This window comes from Mobula birostris, chromosome 9, assembly GCF_030028105.1.
Source record: "Mobula birostris isolate sMobBir1 chromosome 9, sMobBir1.hap1, whole genome shotgun sequence".
Lineage (NCBI taxonomy): Eukaryota > Metazoa > Chordata > Chondrichthyes > Myliobatiformes > Myliobatidae > Mobula > Mobula birostris.
In genome coordinates this window covers 55,255,307-55,277,917 of record NC_092378.1, presented here as the reverse complement: position 1 = coordinate 55,277,917, position 22,611 = coordinate 55,255,307, and the positions used below count along the sequence as shown (strand labels likewise).

Below are 22,611 nucleotides of genomic sequence, written 5' to 3'. Positions count from 1 at the left end.
GTCCAATACTAAATTATAACCTAACTGGCGAAGGGGAATGTTAGATGTCCAGGTGATCAGAGCAGGCAGGACTACATGCTGAATGGGTTGTATAAATACTAAAGGGTATGCAGTCAAAGTAAGGTGTAAAAAACTAACATGGAATAGTAAAAGTCAGGGTACAGCTTGTACAGGACTATGGTATTCAGCTGGGTGGCTCTTCAATAGGCAATATAGACACAAGGGGTCAAAAGGATCTCATTTCATATTACTAATATTCTAGATACCATAAACCATAGACTTAATATTCTTTCATTTTAAGCACAGATTTTTATTTGTTTGAAAAAAGGTTATCTTTACCCATGAGCCAGTTTTGAGGGGCGGACCAAATACTCGACCATGTCCAAATTCACGAACGTCAGAATATCCTCGATAATCTTCAGAATGAGCATAACAACTATAATCGCGGCTGATGGCACCTCCTCCTCGGTCATAATCTGGCCTCCTCTGCATTATTTGCACTGTTCTGTGAAAATCCTGCCAGAATACCAAAATATTCTTAAGTTGTGTCTTTTTTATTAAAGATATTTCAATATCTCATAAAGAGTGATTAATTAAACAGCTTTGCTATGAATAAATGGGATGAATAAAGATTTAAAATAATATTTACTGCTGGCAAACTATTCCACAGAGGATGGTGCTGCATCAATTCCTGCTCAGTTACTGGTCAGCAATCAGAAACAGATTTCTCACAAGATGCAGGCAGAACTTAACGTGTCAGGCAACATCTATGGAGAGGAATAAATGTTGGCATTTCAGGCCAAGACCCTTTCAGCACCTGCAAAATCTTGGTTTTAGAAACAGATTTCTGTTTTATTTTCTCTACCAAACAATCCTCAAGTCAAGTACATAATACAGATTGAAAAAAGATCTTTGTTATTCTGCATGGAGTCAGAATAGCATAGCACAGAAATGGACACTTCCAACCACATCAATTCCAACACTTTTTGTTCATAATCACCCATTCCAGTTGTCTGTATTAGGACTCTATCCTTCTATGCCTCGTATATTTAAATGTCTCAAACCTAGTGATTGTGTCTGATTCTACAAACTCCTCTAGCAGTATGTTCCACGTATCAACCATTCCCTGTATGAAAATCTTCCCTAGATCTCCTGTAAAACTCCTTCTCAGCCTAAAACTTTAAATATCAACCTAGATCGTGTGGATAGCCAGAGGCCTTTTCCCAGGTCTGAAATAGCTAACACGAGGGGGCATAATTTTAAGGTGCTTGGAAATAGGTACCATGGGAAGTCAGGGATAAGTTTTTCCACACAGAGTGGTGGATGCATGGAACACACTGCTGGTGGCAGTGGTGGAAAAATAGGATCTTTTAAGAGCCTCTTAGATAGGTACATAGAGCTTAGAAGAATAGAGGGCTCTGCGCTAGGGAAATTCTAGGCACTCTCTAGAGTAGGTTGCAAGGTCAGCACATTGGTGGCTGAAGAGCCTGTAATATGCTGAAATTTTCTATGTTCATTGCTCTACTTTGGGAGGACAATAGACTTAGACCCTAGATCTTTGATCAACAATGTTCGTTAGTGCCCTACCGTTTACTATACATATCCTCCTTCCCAAAATGTATTGCCTCACACGTGTCAAGACTAAATTCCATGCACCAATGTTCCAACCAACTGTTCTACATCCCACCACAGACTTAGACAACCTTCCTCACTATATACAGAATGGTCAATCAGGTCATTGGTGACTAATTTCTGAAAAACCATCAGTCTATTTACACAAGTAATATTGAATAGATATATAACCAGATAAATTGAAAAGAGTGTTAAACGTTTATGGCTTATTGGGAATAGAGTTCTTTTTAAACATTTCCCTGCACTTTTGGTTGCAATCTGGTGCCAGGCGGAAATATTAATGTTACCATGGCTCTGGAAAGGGCAGTGCAAACTCTTTCAAAAAATTATTCCTGGAACCTGAACACAGGAGGCTCCCAAGCTAAGAGGGAGGTTGCAAGATACAATCATCTATGTTCCAGCTGGATAGGCATGTTAAGGATTTATCTAACCTAATGATAAACCTTGGTCTTCCCTTTTCAGTAAATAAACTATAAAGTCAGGCAATGCTGAATCTAGAAGTTAGGGGAGAGGGACTAGGGTAGTGGGAGAAGAGAAAGAGTAAGCATGCTGGAAACAAACCAGCATTTCTCTCACATAGACAAAAACTACCAGAATGAGTGAACACTATGGATTCATTAACACTCAACTTGTTAATGATTTCTCTGCAACTCAATTAGTATCAAATTGCTCACATTCAAACTTAGATACTCCTACAAGAAATAAAATGACTTTTGATTCTAGTAATAAATTTTCACTTTTATCAATTAAACACCTAAAACTTCAATCTCTTGTCCATTTCCATCCCTTAGATCTTGGCCCTTCTTGCATTCTATTCATGATGTATGCAAAGGATTTGCTCACTAGACACTTCCAATTCCAGTTTCTTCTTCTCGAAGTATAATTCGGCAACAGGAAACAGCACCACCAATTAATTTTCAAAGAAGAATTATGTTATACCTTAAGAATATAACCTTTAAGCGTACAATGATCTGGAGAGGTTCATATTAGAACAAAGAAAATTACAGGCCCATAATGTTATGCCGACCTTTTAACTTACTTTAAAATCAATCTATCCCTTCCCTCCTACATAGCCCTCCATTTTCCTATCATCTATGTACCAATCTAAGAGTTTCTTAAATGGCCCTAATGTATTTGCCTCTACCACCACCCATGGCAGCATATTCCACACACCCACCACTCTCTATGTAAAGAAATTACCTCTGACATACCCCCTATACTTTCCTCCAATCACCTTAAAACTATGCCCCCTCATATTAGCCATTTCCACCCTGGGAAAAAAAAGCTCTGATTATCTACTCGATCTATACATCTTACCATCTCGTACACCTCTATCAAGTGCCACGCAGGGGGCAGAATTAGCAAAAATAAGATTACCCTTGAAATCAACAGCACCTATAATAATAATAATTTATTAGCCAAGTATTATAAAACTCAAGGCAGCTTTCCTTTAATATCGTTTTCAAAAAAAGTAACAGCATCTGAAAGTGAGCATCATTGACAAGGCTGGTATTTATTGTCTTTCTCTAACTGTTCTGAGAACATGGTTATACGAGAACATGCTGACTCCTGAATCAGAAGATGGCCAATTTAAGACAGTGATACAACTGGGAAAAGTGTGAATATCCAAGAATGAAGCACGAGGTAACACACGGCCAAGAGCTTTTCAGTGACAAAACAGTTGTCAGTAAGAATAGTCATCTAGGGTCAAGGTCAGCAATCTCCCTTTACTAACATTGTCCATGACAGTGAGGAGAAAAGCTTTACACCAGAAGACAATGTGGATGATCCGGATGCAGAAAGTATAATACATATACAAGCAAATGGGGCATAATCCAAACAAGTATCAGATATGCATCTTGGGAAATGCAAGAAAGGAAGAGTAGATGTGGACAAGTTTCCTGCAGTTGAGTTTTTAAGAGTATGATGGATGGAAGACTTAAATTAGTATCCCCTCGCAACTAAAATAATGAGGACTCGAGAAAGAATAATGAAAGAGGACCCATTTCCCTCAGCAGACACATAATGAGCATAGGTTTAAATCCACTGGTAGAAGGATTAAAAGGGTAAATAAGGAAAACACTTTCATTGAAAGGATTTTTACTGCCCAAAAAGGTGGTAAAAGTAGAAGCCCTCATCGAATTTAGAAGGGTACTTGCAAAGTCCCAGGTGGGATGAGACTAGGAAGTACTCTTTCAACTAGCATGTGCACAATGTGCCAAATTATCACATATGAATTTACTATGACTTAATTGATGCCTCAGGTGAAATACTTGCATCAATATTTACTAAATCTTAATAATTAGCACAGCCTTGCCTAAAATAGATAGGTGAAAAAGGCAGCCTAATCATAATTAAACATACTGCGCTGCGTGGTCTTCCAGATTGTAAACGGCCTCGCTGAATTTCACCATAATGTGATCGCGACTCGGACCCACCATACTGTGAACGTGACTCGGACCACATATCCTCTTCTATGCGATACTTATCTGCAAAAAGAAATAGGTCATGAGTGGCACGAATTGAATGATTCACAAACGTTATTTCATGTTTCATTTTTATTGCTGGAAGATTATGCTGAATTCTCATATAATGCAAACTGGAAAGTTGACTGTTGAACATTATTAATTTATCTTTATTAAATTGCAATACTATGGAAATTGCAAAGGATTATATCACCCAACCTACTAATCCCACAATTCAGAAAGCCATCAAGCAAACTATTGTAACCTTCCCTTCAGTTATTCTTCGGACACACGCTCCACCCAGCCATTCCTTGAATTTGGGCATATTCCTAAAACACACTAGCCAGTTAGCACACTTAACATTAAATATTGTGTTTTCTTTTACTTATTTCATCTATCTTGTCGAGTTTTTCTACTTATTTTGCCTATTTTGTCCAACTTCCACTTTGAAGTTTATATCTCAATTAAAAGTCTTACTATTTTGCTTTCACATCCAAGTTATGGGATTTGCATTGCTTTACATATCCAATACCTATGAAAATTCAGTTAAAAACAAATTCAGCACAAACATACACCACGTAATATCACCATTATATGAGATAAGTTACAAACACAATACAGGGATGTCTAAATTTAACTTAAAGCATAGACAAGACTGTAAAGAAAAGTTCACGTGATTCCCTTAACCAATCCTCTCAGGTCAACTACACTGGAAATCACAAACCTCCACTACTAAATGGTCTACAAGTAGCTGGCAATCTTACTCTCTTAAGTCAAATTCACAATAATGATTTCATAGATGAAAACATTGTACCTCAACACAAAAATCAATTAGCACAAGTAAACAAAGTCACAACCCAACCCTCACTAGCACTGATTTATCCTAGGTAGGTTCACTGGCCATCTTCAACCCATCCCCAGTGGTTGACAGCATCTTGTACCACTGGGGAGCAAGACCACCCGTTAATTTGCCTTCAAACAATACTCTAGAATTCATAACAGAAAGCACGCATGACCCTCCAAAGAATTAGCAGTCCTTTCTTTTTCCAGAGATCACAGCTACAAGAACACTCAGACCTTGCAACACTACCTGCCCTGCCAATCTAATCAAACTTAAGATACAAACAGAATTCCTAGGGAGGGCCAACAGCCAGACAGATCTCCCAAAGGATCAAAGTTAATAAATAGTCCTATTTAATTCGGTTCCCATCAGGGCAGCATCCTTGCCAAGATCACCAGAATCAAAAACAGTTACGTTCCCCACCTCCATCCACTAACCCGTCCCACAGCTGCTTTATCATTCCCTATCAGTCACCTTACGTTCAGATATTCCTGAACCTAATGTCTCTGTATGTACAATCACTATATATGAACTAATCTTGTGTACTTATATTTATTGTGCTCTCATGCTGCATCATAACAATAATTTGTGTTAACGTGTGTTAACGAATGACAATAAACCTGAATATTGAATCCACACTTGTTCTGTCAAATAATTCCTCAGCCATGCTAAAACAACCATCTTCCTTCCCAATTCTCAGTCATGATGTAGGATCGTGACCCAAAACGTTGATGACCCTTCCGCCTCCACAACGATGCTGAAATCCTCCAGCAGCTTATTGACTGAGCCAAGTATTTCAATTTTCCGTCAATCCAATTTTATTCGTTAACGTCCCGACTGTTTTCAAGATCCGTAACGTGCTGTCTTCTTTCCACTTTGCACCTTGTCCAGTGATCTTCCAGACAGCTGAGCATTAACTGCCGGCAGTGTCAAACTTTACTTCCCTGCTTCGAATGCCTCACTTACAAAGAGTTTGATAACTCTCGGTGCTGCTGCAGGCATATGACAATATGACAATAAACTTGACGTGGTTTGTAACAGTCGGAACACGTTAGAAGGAAACATGGAATGGGGAAAAGAAGGAGCACGGGGCACCAGTGATCGAGTGCAAGCCTACCTTTAATTATTGCACTGGTATAAACACTGGATGACAACCCGAACAAGGCGAAACACGGCCTCGAAACAATAATCCAGGGACACCCAGACACCAACACTCTGTCCAGGAACGGACCCTTTACCTAAATCGCCGTCACCATCACCCTTCTCCCCCAAGCACCGCACCGCATCCAAGGAACAAGGCGGCAAACGGAATCACCCGGTCCAACCAGAGCGCCAAATCGCCTCCAGCAGCCCTGCACGGTGGCCAGACATTTTACAGGGCCTCACGATTCACCGACCGCCACATGAGCTCAGTCCGCCCGTTGCTAGGGAAACCACACTCCTTCCCCACCCCAACCCGCCCCCCGTACCTTGCATAGAGAAAGGAGGGTTCCGGGCAGCCGGAGCTGTTGCGCGAATCTCCTTTCGAAACGATTCCCCGTGTTCCGCGGGCCCCGCACGGCGAGCGACCCGGAGCGGGGAGACTCTGACCGAAACCTCGCGAGATGTCGTAACCCCGCCCACTCTGAGCGTCTGACCAATCATCTCTCTCGCTGTGGGAGAAGGCGGGACGGACTGAGGGGCGCAGTTTCGGTTTTCCGTCAGCCTTTTCTTTTGGGTGAAGGGAAAATGCGGTGCTCTGTGGTGGTTGTGTGTTTGATTGATCTTGGAGTAGTGAATCATTTTGAGCCTGTACTGTGTTGTTTAATCCCCGTTCCTAGAAGATTGGTGGCACTGGCTTCGGTGTGATAGCTCCGGCTGAAATGTTGTCCTTGGCTGAAGTTAGAACATGGAAAATTAAATCGCTCTGACGCGGTGTGTGTTTAAATATAGTGCATTTAAATATAGGTGTGAGAATATAAACGGCACTTCATAGATCCTTTGAAGTTATCCGAGCACACGCCCCCCTTCATTCCTGACGCGGTTACCAAGCCAACGTCAAATCTCGCGGGGTGGGGCGGGGCGGGAAACTCATAGCAACATGGTGGCCGAGCAGTTCTGATGGGTCTGGTGGCGCTGGCGATGTGTGGAGTCAGTTAATGTCGGAAGAGAGCCGAAGGACGTTGGGGATCAGGTAAAGAGTCTGAAGTTTGTACCTCTCTGTAGAATACCTTGCTGATTTGCTCGATATCCTTCCATTCCGAGTGAGGCTGATAAGGAAAGGGGGGAAGAGACTTTAAAAAATGCATACCTCTTTAAGAGGGGAAAAAACTCCTCAGAATATATATGTATTATCCAAGTCGGGATATTGACATGCAATTTAAAAGGGAAGTCAAAATATTACATGTCAAAAGAACAAATTATGAAATAAAAAGCAGAAAATACTGGAGATATTCAGCAGGTGGAGCATCGTCTCGAGGGAGAGAAAGAGATTTTAAAATCAATATAGTTCTGATAGAGTACCAACCTGAAACGTTAATCCTGTTTCTCTCCCTTTGTGTATGCTTCACGTCTTGCTTTTTCCAGCATTTTAGGTAATCTAGCAACATAAAGATTAAGTTATCGTCATATATTTATTGAGTCAGAAGTTGACACTGGGAAAATGGATTCATGGTGTACAGTAATTATATTTGCTATTATGCTATTTGTATTACAGGACAGATTGGTAGGATGGCGCAATGGTGTAGCAATTGGTGTTACTTTCGCTCAGTTTTAGGGCCCTGTGTTCAGTCTGAGCTCAGGTATCGCATCACTGGGGTAGAGTTTGCATTTTCCCTCCAAGAACATATGGATTTCCTGTTTGTTCTAATTGTGCTCATGTTCCAAAACTATGAGTAGGCTAGTCGATCATTGTGAAACACTGCTTAATAACAGAAAGAATCACAGGGATGTTGATGGACATGTGTGACAGAGAATAGGTTGCATGATCTTTATGCCAGATTTATAACTGCACAGGAATCTGGAGAAAATGCTTTATAAAGCAGAGGCTCATAGTAGGTTAGGCCCGCAGGGACCCCAGCAACCATCCTGAAGAAGGGTTTCGGCCCAAAACGCCAACTGTTTATTCATTTCCGAAAAGCTGCCTGACCTGAGTTCCACCAGCATTTTATGTCTTACTTTGGTTTTCCAGCAACTGCAGAATCTCAAACACGAGAAATTCTGCAGATGCTGGAATGTCAAGCAACACACATCAAAGTTGCTGGTGAACGCAGCAGGCCAGGCAGCATCTCTAGGAAGAGGTACAGTCGATGTTTCAGGCCGAGACCCTTCGTCAGAACTATCTGAAAGAAGAGCTAGTAAGAGATTTGAGAGGGGGAGGGGAGAGATCCAAAATGATAGGAGAAGACAGGAGGGGGAGGGATGGAGCCAAGAGCTGGACAGGTGATTGGCAAAAGGGATATGAGAGGATCACGGGACAGGAGGCCCAGGGAGAAAGAAAAGGGGGGGGGACCCAGAGGATGGGCAAGGGGTATAGTGAGAGGGACAGAGGGAGAAAAAGGAGAGAGAGAGAAAGAAAGAATGAATGTGTGTATATAAATAAATAACAGATGGGGTACGAGGGGGAGGTGGGGCATTAGCGGAAGTTTGAGAAGTCAATGTTCATGCCATCAGGTTGGAGGCTACCCAGACGGAATATAAGGTGTTGTTCCTCCAACCTGAATGTGGCTTCATCTTTACAGTAGAGGAGGCCGTGGATAGACATATCAGAATGGGAATGGGATGTGGAATTAAAATGTGTGGACACTGGGAGATCCTGCTTTCTTGGACAGAGCGTAGGTGTTCAGCGGAACGATCTCCCAGTCTGCGTCGGGTCTCGCCAATATATAGAAGGCCACATCGGGAGCACCTGACGCAGTATATCACCCCAGCTGACTCTCAGGTGAAGTGTCGCCTCACCTGGAAGGACTGTCTGGGGCCCTGAATGGTGGTAAGGGAGGAAGTGTAAGGGCATGTGTAGCACTTGTTCCGCTTACAAGGATAAGTGCCAGGAGGGAGATCAGTGGGGAAGGATGGGGGGACGAATGAATAAGGGAGTCGCGTAGGGAGCGATCCCTGCGGAAAGCGGTGGGGAGGAGGGAAAGATGTGCTTAGTGGTGGGATCCCGTTGGAGGTGGCGGAAGTTACTGAGAATAATATGTTGGACCCGGATGCTAGTGGGGTGGTAGGTGAGGACAAGGGGAACTCTATTCCTAGTGGGGTGGCGAGAGGATGGAGTGAGAGCAGATGTTCGTGAAATGGGGGAGATGCATTTGAGAGCAGAGTTGATGGTGGAGGAAGGGAAGCCCCTTTTCTTTAAAAAAGGAGGACATGTCCCTCGTCCTAGAATGAAAATCCTCATCCTGAGAGCAGATGCGGCGGAGACGGAGGAATTGCGAGAAGTGGATGGCGTTTTTGCAAGAGAGAGGGTGAGAAGAGGAATAGTCCAGATAGCTGTGAGAGTCAGTAGGCTTATAGTAGACATCAGTAGATAAGCTGTCTCCAGAGATAGAGACAGAAAGATCTAGAAAGGGGAGGGAGGTGTCGGAAATGGACCAGGTAAACTTGAGGGCAGGGTGAAAGTTGGAGGCAAAGTTAATGAAGTCAACGAGCTCAGCATGCGTGCAGGAAGCAGTGCCAATGCAGTCGTCGATGTAGCGAAGGAAAAGTGGGGGACAGATACCAGAATAGGCACAGAACATAGATTGTTCCAGAAAGCCAACAAAAAGGCAGGCATAGCTAGGACCCATACGGGTGCCCATAGCTACACCTTTAGTTTGAAGGAAGTGGGAGGAGTCAAAGGAGAAATTATTAAGAGTAAGGACTAATTCTGCTAGATGGAGCAGAGTGGTGGTAGAGGGGAACTGGTTAGGTCTGGAATCCAAAAAGAAGCGGAGAGCTTTGAGACCTTCCTGATGGGGGATGGAAGTATATAGGGACTGGACATCCATGGTGAAAATAAAGCAGTGGGGGCCAAGGAACTTAAAATCATCAAAAAGTTTAAGAGCGTGAGAAGTGTCACGAACATAGATAGGAAGGGATTGAACAAGGGGGGATAAAACCGTGTCAAGGTATGCAGAAATGAGTTCGGTGGGGCAGGAGCAAGCTGAGACAATAGGTCTGCCAGGACAGGCAGGTTTGTGGATCTTGAGTAGGAGGTAGAAACGGGGGGTGTGGGGAACCGCAGAATCTCTTGTGTTTATGGTTCGCTGAACTTTCAACCGCAGTTCAGGTTAATCTCCACTTCTCCCATTTTATTCTGCTTGCCTCTGATAAATTTTACCCCCCCCCCCCATTCTTCCACTCAGTTATTTCAACGAGTGTCAATTTATGGTGGCCAACTAAATTCCCAACCTACACATTTTTGGAACTTTAGAGGAAACCCACAAAATATTCAGATGGATGCATAAAATTAAGCTTAATGACCCCAAGGTTTAAAAGAAGCAACAACAAAATATTGTACGCTCCAACTAGTGGTTTCGCTAAAGACATGGAGGACTGGAATATTCCTGATACGTTAAACACTCTTTAAAATGGAAAAGCCAACACAACTACAAGTCAGTAAGTCTAGTCATGAGAAAGGTATTTTAAGGTTGGAGATGGCATAAATAGTTTATAAAAGGCATAGGTTCATTAAAGACAGTTAATGTCCAATTGACTAACAATTTAGTTTCATGAAAGAAGGTCGCATACTTAAAGTAATTGACAAGGCAAAGAGGTTGTCACTCGTTTCATGAACTTTTGTAAAGTCTCTCCTCCACCTCAGACACTCTCGAGAACACAATCTGTTCAACCCCTCCTTATAGCTAATAAGACCATAAGATATAGGAGCAGATTAGGCCATTTGTCCCATTGATTCTGCTCCATCATTTCATCATGGCTGATCCAATTTTCCTTTCAGCCCCAATCTCCTGGCTTCTCCCCTTATCCCCTCATGACCTTACCAATCAAGAATCTATCAACCTCTGCCTTAAATATACATAAAGACTTGGCATTTACAGCTGCCTGTGGCAAAAAATTCCACAGATTCACCATTCTCTGGCTCAATAAGTTCCTCCTCAGCTCATTCTAAAAGGACGCCCTTCTATTCTGAGGTTGCGTCCTCTGGTCTTGGACTCTCCCACTATAGGAAACATCAGCTCTATCAAGGCCTTTCACCATTCGATAGTTTTCAATGAGGTCACCCCTCATTCTTCTGAATTCCAGCAAATACAGACCCAGAGCCATCAAATGCTCATCATATGACAAGCCATTCAATCCTAGAATCACTTTCGTGAACCTTCTTTGAACCCTCTGCAGTTTCAGCATATCTTTTCTAAGATGAGGTGCATAAAACTGTGAGGCCTCACCAATACTCAACACTACATCCTTGTTTTAATATTCTAGTCCTCTTGAAATAACGCAACCTGCAAATTAACCTTTAGGGAATCTTTCACAAGGACTCACAAGTTCCTTTGCACCTCAGTTTTTATGTATTTTCTCTCCATTTAGAAAATAGTCACCCTTTAATTTCTTCTAACAAGGTGCATGACTGTACACTTCCCAACACTGTATTCCCCTGCTAATATTCTAATTCAGGCAGCATCCTGGTAAATCTTTTCTATCCCCTCTCCAAAGCTTCCGTATCCTTCCTGGAATGGGAAAACTAGAACTAAACACAATACTCTGAACTTTAGATGTTTAAGTCTGGATATGCAAAAGTACATGCATCCAATAGGAGGTGTGTTTTTGATGGTTATTGTCCTTTGAGTTTGTTCACACAGCTAAATCTCTGGGCTGTGTGAGCTGTGCAACAAAAGAGATAGACTTGGCATCTTCCATCGTATACAACAAGGGAAATGGGACAGTCTAGATCCAGGCAGTTGATTCACATATGATTATTAGCTCTGTTTCAAGGCCCCCTGTCACACTTACACCAGCTTATCTAACATAAGCACTCAGAGGCAGGCTCGCTGTTGTGGGCAATTCATAACTGGTACATTCCAACTTCAGGACTATGGAACCCAATTTAAAGTTTAGCTCTGTAGTCGCGTTGTAGTTATCACTACTCAATTTTGAACTCAATGTTTTAAGATAACTCTTGTTTGTGTCAGAACTTGCTAGTTCGCTGTAAAGTTAACCATCTGTATTATTAACCCAGATGCTGCCTTTCCACCATTCTCCTTTGGTTTTGGGTTTCAGCAACACCTCCAACTTGCACTTCTCAGCTTTACATGTCATTTTGTTTGCTGCTGTAACTGCATTGCATTAAAAGGATTCTCTTGAGTAACCCAAACCCTACTTACAAGAATATTCCCTTCATTTTAGCCATTCTCTGCCCTTGCACAATGTCCATGTTCCATCTCCTCTACAGCTTAAAATTTACACATTTTCTTACTTTCCTGGTTCTGATGTCTTCACTTTGAAATCAACTTTGCTTCTATTTTCACAGATGCTGCAGACCTGATGTTTTTACTGTATTTTGTTTTTCAAATATAGTGGGAGTGGATAATCGTGTGCGGTTGATGAGATTTCTATGATGTTGATTGGGTGTGCTTGAATAGTTCATTTAGATTTTTCTATGAAGCTGGTAGCTTTCATTTTGCAAGTTCCTCACAAATGGAACATGAATTGCTTGTATGCGATTTGATTCATCCAGTTCTATTTTTTTTGTGTGAAAATACAATAGCCTAATTTAAACCATGGCAGGGAATCTCACAGCTGAGTGATGTGGATTGCAGGGGATAGGTGGCAAACATGAACCCTCTCTTGCCAAATAGAAGTGAGATACAGCTTTGGTTTTGGTGTTGAATCCAATCAAGTTTGAAAGGTTCTGTTTAAATGTTGCTTCCAATTTGTTGAGCAAGGAATGAAGGGTATCGATTGGGCATAAAACAAGATAGCAAATGACTGAGTGCTTAAAAACCTTTTAAGTTCTGAGGGGGATTTCAAAAAGTAATGTTGAAAGACAGCACTATTCTTATTGGGCATCAAATGTAAATCAAATTAACCAGTGTTATAAAGATGTAATAATTTCCTACTTTTGAACTCAGTGCATCAACTAATAAAGGCAAGCATGCCATAAGCCTTCTTTACAACGCTATTAAATTGTACTGCTATTTTCAGGGAGTTATTAAATTGGATTTCAAGATTCCTCTATTCATTGACATTGCTATTAGCTGTGTTCTTCCAGTTGAGCTCCAGAAGTGCATCACCTTACACTAGTCCAGATTAAACTCTGTGTCATTTCTTCACCTGTATACCTTGACAACCTTTGTGTCATTTGCAAACTTACTAACTTACCTATGTTTTCATCCAAGTCATTTATGTTGATCAGAAGGACCCAGTACAGATACTTCCAGTACACCACTAGTCAAAGACCTCCATCCACAATAAAACCCATTGTCCACGACCTTCAGATTTCTCGTCAAGTCAGTTCTGAATCAAAACAGGCAAGTCACCGTGGATCCTCTGCATCTTATGCTTGTGGATGAGTTTCCTGTGAGAGACCTTGTTGAATACCCACTAAAATCTACATAGACATCCTACCTTTAGCTGGGATAAGGTTCCTGGCCACATCCTTTAGTCCTACGCAGATCAGCTGGTGGGGTTATTTGCAGATAGTTTTAACCTCTCCCTGCTTCAATCTGAAATTTCCACCTGCTTTGAGAAGACCACAATCATCCCAATACCTAAGAAAAACAACGTAATGTGCCTTAATGACGACTATCTTCATGAGTGCTTCAAGAAACTTGTCATGGCTTATGTTAACCTCAGTCTCTCAGACAGACAACCACAAACCACTGCAGTTCACCTACCACCAAAAAAGGTCTGTGACCAATGCCATTTCCCTGGCCCTACCAGAAGGACTGTTTGGAGCCCTGAATGGTAGTGAGGGAGGAGGTGTAGGGGCAGGTGTATACTTGTTCTGCTTGCAAGGATAAATGCCAGGAGGGAGATCAGTGGGGAAGGACGAATGAACAAGGGAGTTGCATAAGGAGCGATCCCTGCAGGAAGTGGTTGGGGTGGGGGGGCGATGTGCTTGGTGGTGGGATCCCATTGGAGATGGCGGAAGTTTTGGAGAATTATGTGCTGGACATGGAGGCTGGTGGGGTGGTAGGTGTGAACAGGTGGAACCCTATCCCTGGTAATGTGGCAGGAGGATGGGGTAAGAACAGATGTGCATGAATTGGAAAAGATGTGGTTGAGGGCAGCATTGATGGTGGAGGAAGGGAAGCCCCTTTCTTTGAAAAAGGATGACATCTCCTTCGTTCTAGAATGAAAAGTCCCATCCTGAGAGCAGATGCGGTGGAGATGGAGAAATTTAGAGAAGGGGATGGCATTTTTACAAATAACAGGGTGGGAAGAGGTATAATCTAGGTAGCTGTGAGAGCCTGTGTTTATAATAGACACCAGTGGATAAACTGTTTCTGGAGATAGAGATGGTGAGATCCAGAAACTGGAGGAAGGTATCAAAAATGGACCAGGTAACTTTGAGGGCAGAGTGGAAGCTGGAGGCAAAGTGGATAAAGTCAATGAGTTCAGCATGGGTGAAGGAAACAACACCAATGCAGTTGTTGATGTAGCCTAGGAAAAGTGTGGGACAGTCACCAGTGTAGGCTTGGAACATAGACTGTTCCACATAGCCGACAAACAGGCAGGCATAACTTGGACCCATGCAGTGCCCATGGCAGTAGCTTTTGTTTGAAGGAAGTGAGAGGAACCTACTACTACTACTATGTCGACTCAGGCCTAGGGACTAATATCAACCAAGGGAGTTATTATTGAGAGTGAGGACAAGTTCTGTGAGATGGAGAAGAGTGGTGGTGGAGGGGAACTGGTTAAGTCTGGTGTCCAGAAAGGAAAAACAAGAGCCTTGAGGCCTTCCTGGTGGGGGATGGAGGTGTATAGGGACTGGGCATCCATAGTGAAAATAAGATGATGGGGGCCAGGGAACCTGAAGTCATTGAAAAGATTCAGAGTGTGTGAAGTGTCACAGAGTAGGTATGAAGGGACTGAACAAAGGGGGGATAAAACAGAGTAGAAGTATGCAGATATGAGTTCAGAGGGGCAGGAACAAGCTGAAACAATAGGTCTACCTGGACAAGTGGGTTTGTGGATCTTGGCTGGCAGGTAGACACAGGAGGTGCGTTTGCAGTCTGGCTTACTGAACTCTACCTTGCTGAGGCCCAGTGTCACTCTCAGACACCTTTTACTTACCCCGTGAAGAGGACCACATTAAGGAACACCAGGCCAGTGTCTCCCACACCATCACCAACATTATAAACTGGGGATCTCCCATTCCCACCACCAACCTCATGGTTCCACACCCCACACCTCCCGTTTCTATTTCCTACCCAAGATCCATAAATCCACTTTTCCAGGTAGATAATGGCAAATGTTAGTCTGTTGTTCAAGGAAGGTAATAGGGATAACCTTGGGAATTATAGACCAGTGATTCTTACATTAGTGGTGGGCAAGCTATTAGAAAGGATTCTTAAGGACATAATTTGAGCATTTGGAGAAGCATAGCCTTAGAAGGGATTGCATAGTCAAAGACCCGATCCACCCCAGGCATTCTCTTCGCTTTCCCACTGGGCAGAAGGTTTTAAAAAAGGCCTGAAAGCACGTCACCACGCACTAGGACAGCTTCTGCCCTGATTCAATGGTTCCTTAGTGTGATAAATGGAATCTTGATGCCATGGTCTACATTGCTATGTCTTCCTGCACTGCCCTTTCTCTGCAAAGTTAACACTTTATTCTGTGCTGACATTGTTTTATCTTTTACTGTCTCAATGTACTGTTGTCATGAATTGATCTGTGTGAACATTATGCAAGACAAGTCTTGGTAAATGTGGCAACAATAAACCAATGTATCAGTTTACAATGTCCATTGCTGCTACATTTATTGATCATCTTTGTCATCCCGAAAAGCTCAAAACTATTAAGATATGACCTGCCCCACACTAAGGTCATGGTTTTTGAAATGCTGATAAATCCTGTTGCTAAGGCTCAGCTTCAATAGCTTTCCTACCACTGACATGAGACTCACTGGTGTATAGTTTGTAGGATTATGCCTATTTTGCTTTTAGAACAAAGGAACTATATTAACTATTTGGCAGTACATCAGGACCTCCAGTGTGGCTAGAGGGGACAAGATGGTCTAAGTCAAGTCCCCAGCAATCTCATCTGTTGTCTCTCAGTAACCTGAGTATATCACATCAAGCCTTGGGGACTTAACCACCTTATTGCTCCAAGAGACTGAATACCACCTCTTGCTTTATCTCAAAATGTACTAGTTTTTTAGTGGGTTCCACATTGATTTTGCTGTCCTCCATATTCTTGGTAAATACTGATGCAAAGTACTCATTTAAGACTTTGTCACTTCTTTCAGTCTGTTCATGCAGCTGAAGTTTCTTGTGTCTAGAATCATGCATGTAAGTGTCTTCTACATGAGTTCTAAGCATTTCAGTTGGAACACAATTCTTTCCTTGTGATTATAACAATTTGTGTGAAGTCAAAACAGTATTTTATGACTTTTGCTCAAGTACTCTGGGGTCCCATATACTTTCTTCTTAACATGGTTTCCCAAACTGCTTTGTCACTTGAAGATTTATCACTGGAACTTATCCCATTTAGAATTCTGTCTGTAGAAATTCTTCCAAATAAAATGTTCACCGTTTTCAGCATTATATGCTCTGCTATGCATTCATTCATTTGACCAGCTTGTAGACCTTATTGATCTGTCACTAGGATGCAAAGGGAAGAGAACTGAGATTTTTTAATTTGGCCACAATATCAGATCACATGGTTCCCCTTTTAAGAAGAATAGCAGGGAAAAGCATTGTATAACAGAACTGCTTTGAGTTTAAGCAACACACATAAAAGTTGCTGGTGAACGCAGCAGGCCAGGCAGCATCTCTAGGAAGAGGTGCAGTCGACGTTTCAGACCGAGACCCTTCGTCAGGGCTAACTGAAGGAAGAGTGAGTAAGAGATTTGAAAGTTGGAGGGGGAGATCCAAAATGATAGGAGAAGACAGGAGCGGGAGGGATGGAGCCAAGAGCTGGACAGGTGATAGGCAAAAGGGATACGAGAGGATCATGGGACAGGAGGTCCGGGAAGAAAGACAAGGGGGGGGGACCCAGAGAATGAGCAAGGGGTATATTCAGAGGGACAGAGGGAGAAAAAGGAGAGTGAGAGAAAGAATGTGTGTATAAAAATAAGTAACAGATGGGGTACGAGGGGGAGGTGGGGCATTAGCGGAAGTTAGAGAAGTCGATGTTCATGTCATCAGGTTGGAGGCTACCCAGACAGAATATAAGGTGTTGTTCCTCCAACCTGAGTGTGGCTTCATCTTTACAGTAGAGGAGGCCGTGGATAGACATGTCAGAATGGGAATGGGATGTGGAATTAAAATGTGTGGCCACTGGGAGATCCTGCTTTCTCTGGCGGACAGAGCGTAGGTGTTCAGCAAAGCGGTCTCCCAGTCTGCGTCGGGTCTCGCCAATATATAAAAGGCCACATCGGGAGCACTGGACGCAGTATATCACCCCAGATGACTCACAGGTGAAGTGTTGCCTCACCTGGAAGGACTGTTTGGGGCCCTGGATGGTGGTAAGGGAGGAAGTGTAAGGGCATGTGTAGCACTTGTTCCACTTACACGGATAAGTGCCAGGAGGGAGATCAGTGGAGAGGGATGGGGGGGACGAATGGACAAGGGAGTCGCGTAGGGAGCGATCCCTGCGGAATGCAGGGGGGGGGGGGAAGATGTGCTTAGTGGTGGGATCCTGTTGGAGGTGGCGGAAGTTACGGAGAATAATATGTTGGACCCGGAGGCTGGTGGGGTGGTAGGTGAGGACCAGGGGAACCCTATTCCTAGTGGGGTGGCGGGAGGATGGAGTGAGAGCAGATGTACGTGAAATGGGGGAGATGCGTTTAAGAGCAGAGTTGATAGTGGAGGAAGGAAAGCCCCTTTCTTTAAAAAAGGAGGACATCTCTCTCCCTCGTCCTAGAATGAAAAGCCTCATCCTGAGAGCAGATGAGGCAGAGATGGAGGAATTGCGAGAAGGGGATGGCGTTTTTGCAAGAGACAGGGTAAGAAGAGGAATAGTCCAGATAGCTGTGAGAGTCAGTAGGCTTATAGTAGACATCAGTGGATAAGCTGTCTCCAGAGACAGAGACAGAAAGATCTAGAAAGGGGAGGGAGGTGTCGGAAATGGACCAGGTAAACTTGAGGGCACGGTGAAAGTTGGAGGCAAAGTTGACAAAGTCAACGAGCTCTGCATGCGTGCAGGAAGCAGCGCCAATGCAGTCGTCGATGTAGCGAAGGAAAAGTTGGGGACAGATACCAGAATAGGCACGGAACATAGATTGTTTCACAAACCCAACAAAAAGACAGGCATAGCTAGGACCCATACGGGTGCCCATAGCTACACCGTTAGTTTGGAGGAAGTGGGAGGAGCCAAAGGAGAAATTATTAATAGTAAGGACTAATTCCACTAGATGGAGCAGAGTGGTGGTAGAAGGGAACTGATTAGGTCTGGACTTCTCTACCTTCTGCTAATGCCAACCTGATGGCATGAACATCGACTTCTCTAACTTCCGCTAATGCCAACCTGATGGCATAACATCGACTTCTCTAACTTCCTCTAATGCCCCACCTCCCCCTCGTACCCCATCTGTTACTTATTTTTATACACACTTACTTTCTCTCACTCTCCTTTTTCTCCCTCTGTCCCTCTGAATATACCCCTTGCCCATCCTCTGGGTTCCTCTCCCCCACCTCCTTGTCTTTCTTCCCGGACCTCCTGTCCCATGATCCTCTCGTATCCCTTTTGCCTATCACCTGTCCAGCTCTTGGCTCCATCCCTCCCCCTCCTGTCTTCTCCTATAATTTTGGATCTCCCCCTCCCCCTCCAACTTTCAAATCCCTTACTCACTCTTCCTTCAGTTAGTCCTGACGAAGGGTCTCAGCCTGAAATGTCGACTGCACCTCTTCCTAGAGATGCTGCCTGGCCTGCTGCGTTCACCAGCAACTTTTATGTGTGTTGCTTGAATTTCCAGCATCTGCAGAATTCCTGTTGTTTGCTTTGAGTTTAACATCAGTAGTAGGGAAATTACTGGATAAAAATATATTGAGGGACAGGATTACTGATCACTTGGAAAGGTAGGGACCAACCAGCATGGAAGTAAAAGGTATGTCTTGTCTAATCAATCTGATTGAATTTTCTGAATTGGTAACATGGTGTATTGATGAAGGTAGTGCAGTAGATGTGGTTCACACGGACTTCATTAAGGCCTGTGACAAGGTCTTGATTGGGAGACTGGTTCAAAACATTAGGGGCCATGGGATCTAGGGCAAATTGGTAAATTGGATCAATAATGGTTTGGCAATTGGAAGCAGAGTGTGATAATAGAGTGCTGTTTTTGTGATTGAATGCCTCTGCTTAATGGTGTTTCTCACAGATTGGCACTGGGATCCTTGTTTGTAACAGATGTGGATGTTAAAGGCATGATCGATAACTTTTACCGCTTTGCAGTTTTGATGGATTTTGGTGGAATTAGAGTGGGAAGGGTGGGTTTGGGCTGCAAGGTGGTATCAATAGTTAAAATGGGCTGAGAAATAGCAGTTGGAGTTTAATCTAGGAACTGTGAGGTGATGCATTTTAGGACTTGGACCATGCATGTTATTGTCCAAAGGAGTATTGAGGAACAGAGAGATCTTAATGTACAAGTCCAATGATCCTTGAAGGTGGCAGCATAGCTAGATCATTATCATTATGTGCCATGTCATATGATGTGGGTGGTCATTGCCCTGACCATGACTGTTCTTAGCAATTCTTTCTGTAGAGTGGTTTGCCATTGCCGTCTTCTTGGCAGGGTCTTTACAGGATGCGAGACCCCAGCCATTTTCAATATCCTTCAGAGATTATCTGGCATCAGTGGTCACATATCCAGGACTTGTAATATGTGCCAGCTGCTCTTATGACCATCTGTCACATGACTTCATATGACTCTGATGGAGGGTGCTAAGCAGGTGCTACACCTTTCCCAAGGGTGACCTGCAGGCTAACGAAGGGAAGGAGCACCTTGCACCTCCTTTGGTAGAGACGTATCTCCACCTGCCACTCTAATAGGTAGATAGCATGGTTAAAAAGGCATATAAGAAGTTGTCCTTCAGTAGTCGAGGCACTAAGTACAATAACAGGAAGGTTTGCTTCATGTGATTATAATAATGTACAATTCTGATACTACATTATAGGAAAGATAGAAACATAGAAAACCTACAGCACAGTACAGGTCCTTTGGCCCACAAAGCTGTGCCGAACTTGTCCCTCCCTTCGAACTAGGTAGCTTTACCCATAGCCCTCTATTTTTCTAAGCTCCATGTCGCCATCCAGGAGTCTCTTAAAAGACCTTATCGCTTCTGCTGCCGCCAGCAGCCCACTCTCTGCATAAAAAACTTACCCCGGTATCTCCTTTATACTTACTTCCAAGCGCCTTGAAACTATGCCCTGTTGTGCTAGCCATTTAAGCCCAGGGGAAAAGCTTCAGACTATCGACAGGATCAACGCCTCTCATTATCTTGTACATCTCTATCAGGTCACCTCTCATCCTCCGTCGCTCCAAGGAGAAAAGGCCGAGTGCTCAACCTATTCTCATAAGGCATGCTCCCCAATCCAGGCAACATCCTTGTAAGTCTCCTCTGCATCCTTTCTATGGTTTCTACATCCTTCCTGTAGTGAGGCGACAAGAATTGAGCACAGTACTCCAAGTGGGGTCTGACCAGGGTCCTAAATAGCTGCAACATTATCTCTCGGCTCTTCAACTCATCCCACGATTGATTTAAGGCCAATACACCATATGCCTTCTTAATGATGTGACAATGCTGGTGAGGATAAACTGATTTACAGGAAACTGAGAGGGACTTTTTCCCCCTAGGGAATGGTGTGCACTAGAATACACTGCTGGAGAAATTTGTAGAGGCAGAGGCAATGACAGTGTTTAAGAAGTGTCTAGATGAGCATTAAAATCATCTAATTGCTCTGGATCCCATGGCCCCTAACATTTTGAACAAGGAAGACCTTGTCACAGGCCTTGTTGAGGTCCATGTAAACCATATCTACTGTACTGCCCTCATGATCAAAGCACTGGATGGCATGGATGTGCTGGGCTGAATGGCCTGTTTTTATGCTGTATGAGTATTACTATCCTCCTTGTAGTTCATTTGATTTAAAATTCTGTGTTATCTGAAAATTTGAAACCATTGTTAGAATTGATTCTTTTTATTATCTGTTAATATTATTATGCTATATGTAATTTCCGTGCTGTGTGTTGCATCTTGATCCCAGGGAAATGTTGTTTCATTTTGCTGTGTACATGTGTATGGTTGAATGACAATAAACTTGAACTTGATTCAATAATGTATATTAATAGAAGTGGTAAACTCTGGTAGACACACTCTCTACTTCTCTATGCTGATTTTTGTAAAGCTTTTATTTGATTCATGACATGTAGCCAATTTTCTGTCCATGCTGCTACTGTACTCACTGTTATATCTTGTACTTTGTGAGATTGATTGATGTGCATAATGTACAAAATTGTATCAAAATCTTATTGAAAAGAAGTTCAACTACAGGATAGATGTAGATATTTGGAAATTTACCTGCAAATCAAGTTTAGTGCAGAGAAATGTGAAGTGCCTTACATTGGATCAAGGAATATCTTAAAAGGGTTTTTAACTGAAGTGAAAGAAAATCTATTTGAAATGTGATAACTGACAGTAAATCAAAGCTATCCCAATAATTCCTGCGGAAGGGTCTCAGCCTGAAATGTCGATTATACTCTTTTTCCATAGATGCTGCCTGGTCTGCTGAGTTCCTCCAGCATTTTGTGTGTGTTGCTTAGATTTTAAGCATCTACAGGTTTTCTCTTGTTTCCAATAATTTAGTGATTAGGAAGACTTGCAACAAAAATGTCTTTGATTTAATAGGATACTTTAATTTTCATATATTGAAAAGAGTTTAAGGCAGAAGAGTAGAGAATTTCTTGACTAAACTTTAGATTGTTTTCTGAAAGTGTATGGTTGAGAACTGCCACTCAAGCTCTTGAATAAATGTTGCTTGTACTGACAGTGATCAGTTTCTTGTTAATTTTTTGTTTGGTTTGGAAAGCAGAGATGTAATGTGCTTGATGCACCTACTTTGCTAGTTTTGCTAATGATAGAAAAAGGCCTGTTCAGTCTCTATCAGATCTCAGAGCAATTCGCTCTATTCTGCTCAATCACTCAAACTTTTTTTTTAACCATTTTAAGCCTAACAAGTCACAATTCAGAAAGCTAATATTCTGGTTATTCTTAACCTTATGAATGAAAGTAAGATTTTGAGGGTAATCCAAAATATTGACAATTTACTTCATTGTGCTACAGTGAAATATCAAGAACGTGAAATGTTTGTGCAGAAGTTTTATCTTTACTAATGCTGTAGTTCAAACTGTTTGTGACTTTTGATCATTTTTAATTCAGATGAGAGAACAAGGAAATAAGAATGATAGTTTTATCCATAAAATCTAGTTAATACAATTTTGTGATACAAATTTATTTCTATTTGAAAATATTTCATTTCTACATTCAATAAACAAAGATGATTTCTGTATGAGCTCCAGTCCTAAACTTTGCC

General features: G+C 42.6%; 2 protein-coding genes across 2 annotated transcripts in view; one reads left to right on the top strand and one right to left on the bottom strand.

Annotated features, from left to right (window-relative positions):
* pphln1 (periphilin 1) overlaps positions 1-6,527 on the bottom strand; it is a 132,495-nt gene extending 125,968 nt beyond the window's left edge. The window contains exons 1-3 of the mRNA XM_072268108.1: positions 6,408-6,527; positions 3,997-4,121; positions 340-516 (exon numbers count right to left, since the gene is read on the bottom strand). Of these exons, the coding sequence (XP_072124209.1) occupies positions 340-516; positions 3,997-4,121; positions 6,408-6,414 (309 nt within the window). The 5' untranslated portion in view covers positions 6,415-6,527. The remainder of the gene's footprint in view (positions 1-339; positions 517-3,996; positions 4,122-6,407) is intronic.
* A 111-nt stretch (positions 6,528-6,638) lies between these two features.
* The window catches only part of zcrb1 (zinc finger CCHC-type and RNA binding motif 1), a 47,972-nt gene continuing 31,999 nt past the window's right edge, over positions 6,639-22,611 (top strand). The window contains exon 1 of the mRNA XM_072268107.1: positions 6,639-7,111. The gene's annotated coding sequence lies outside the window, so the exon portion shown is untranslated. The remainder of the gene's footprint in view (positions 7,112-22,611) is intronic.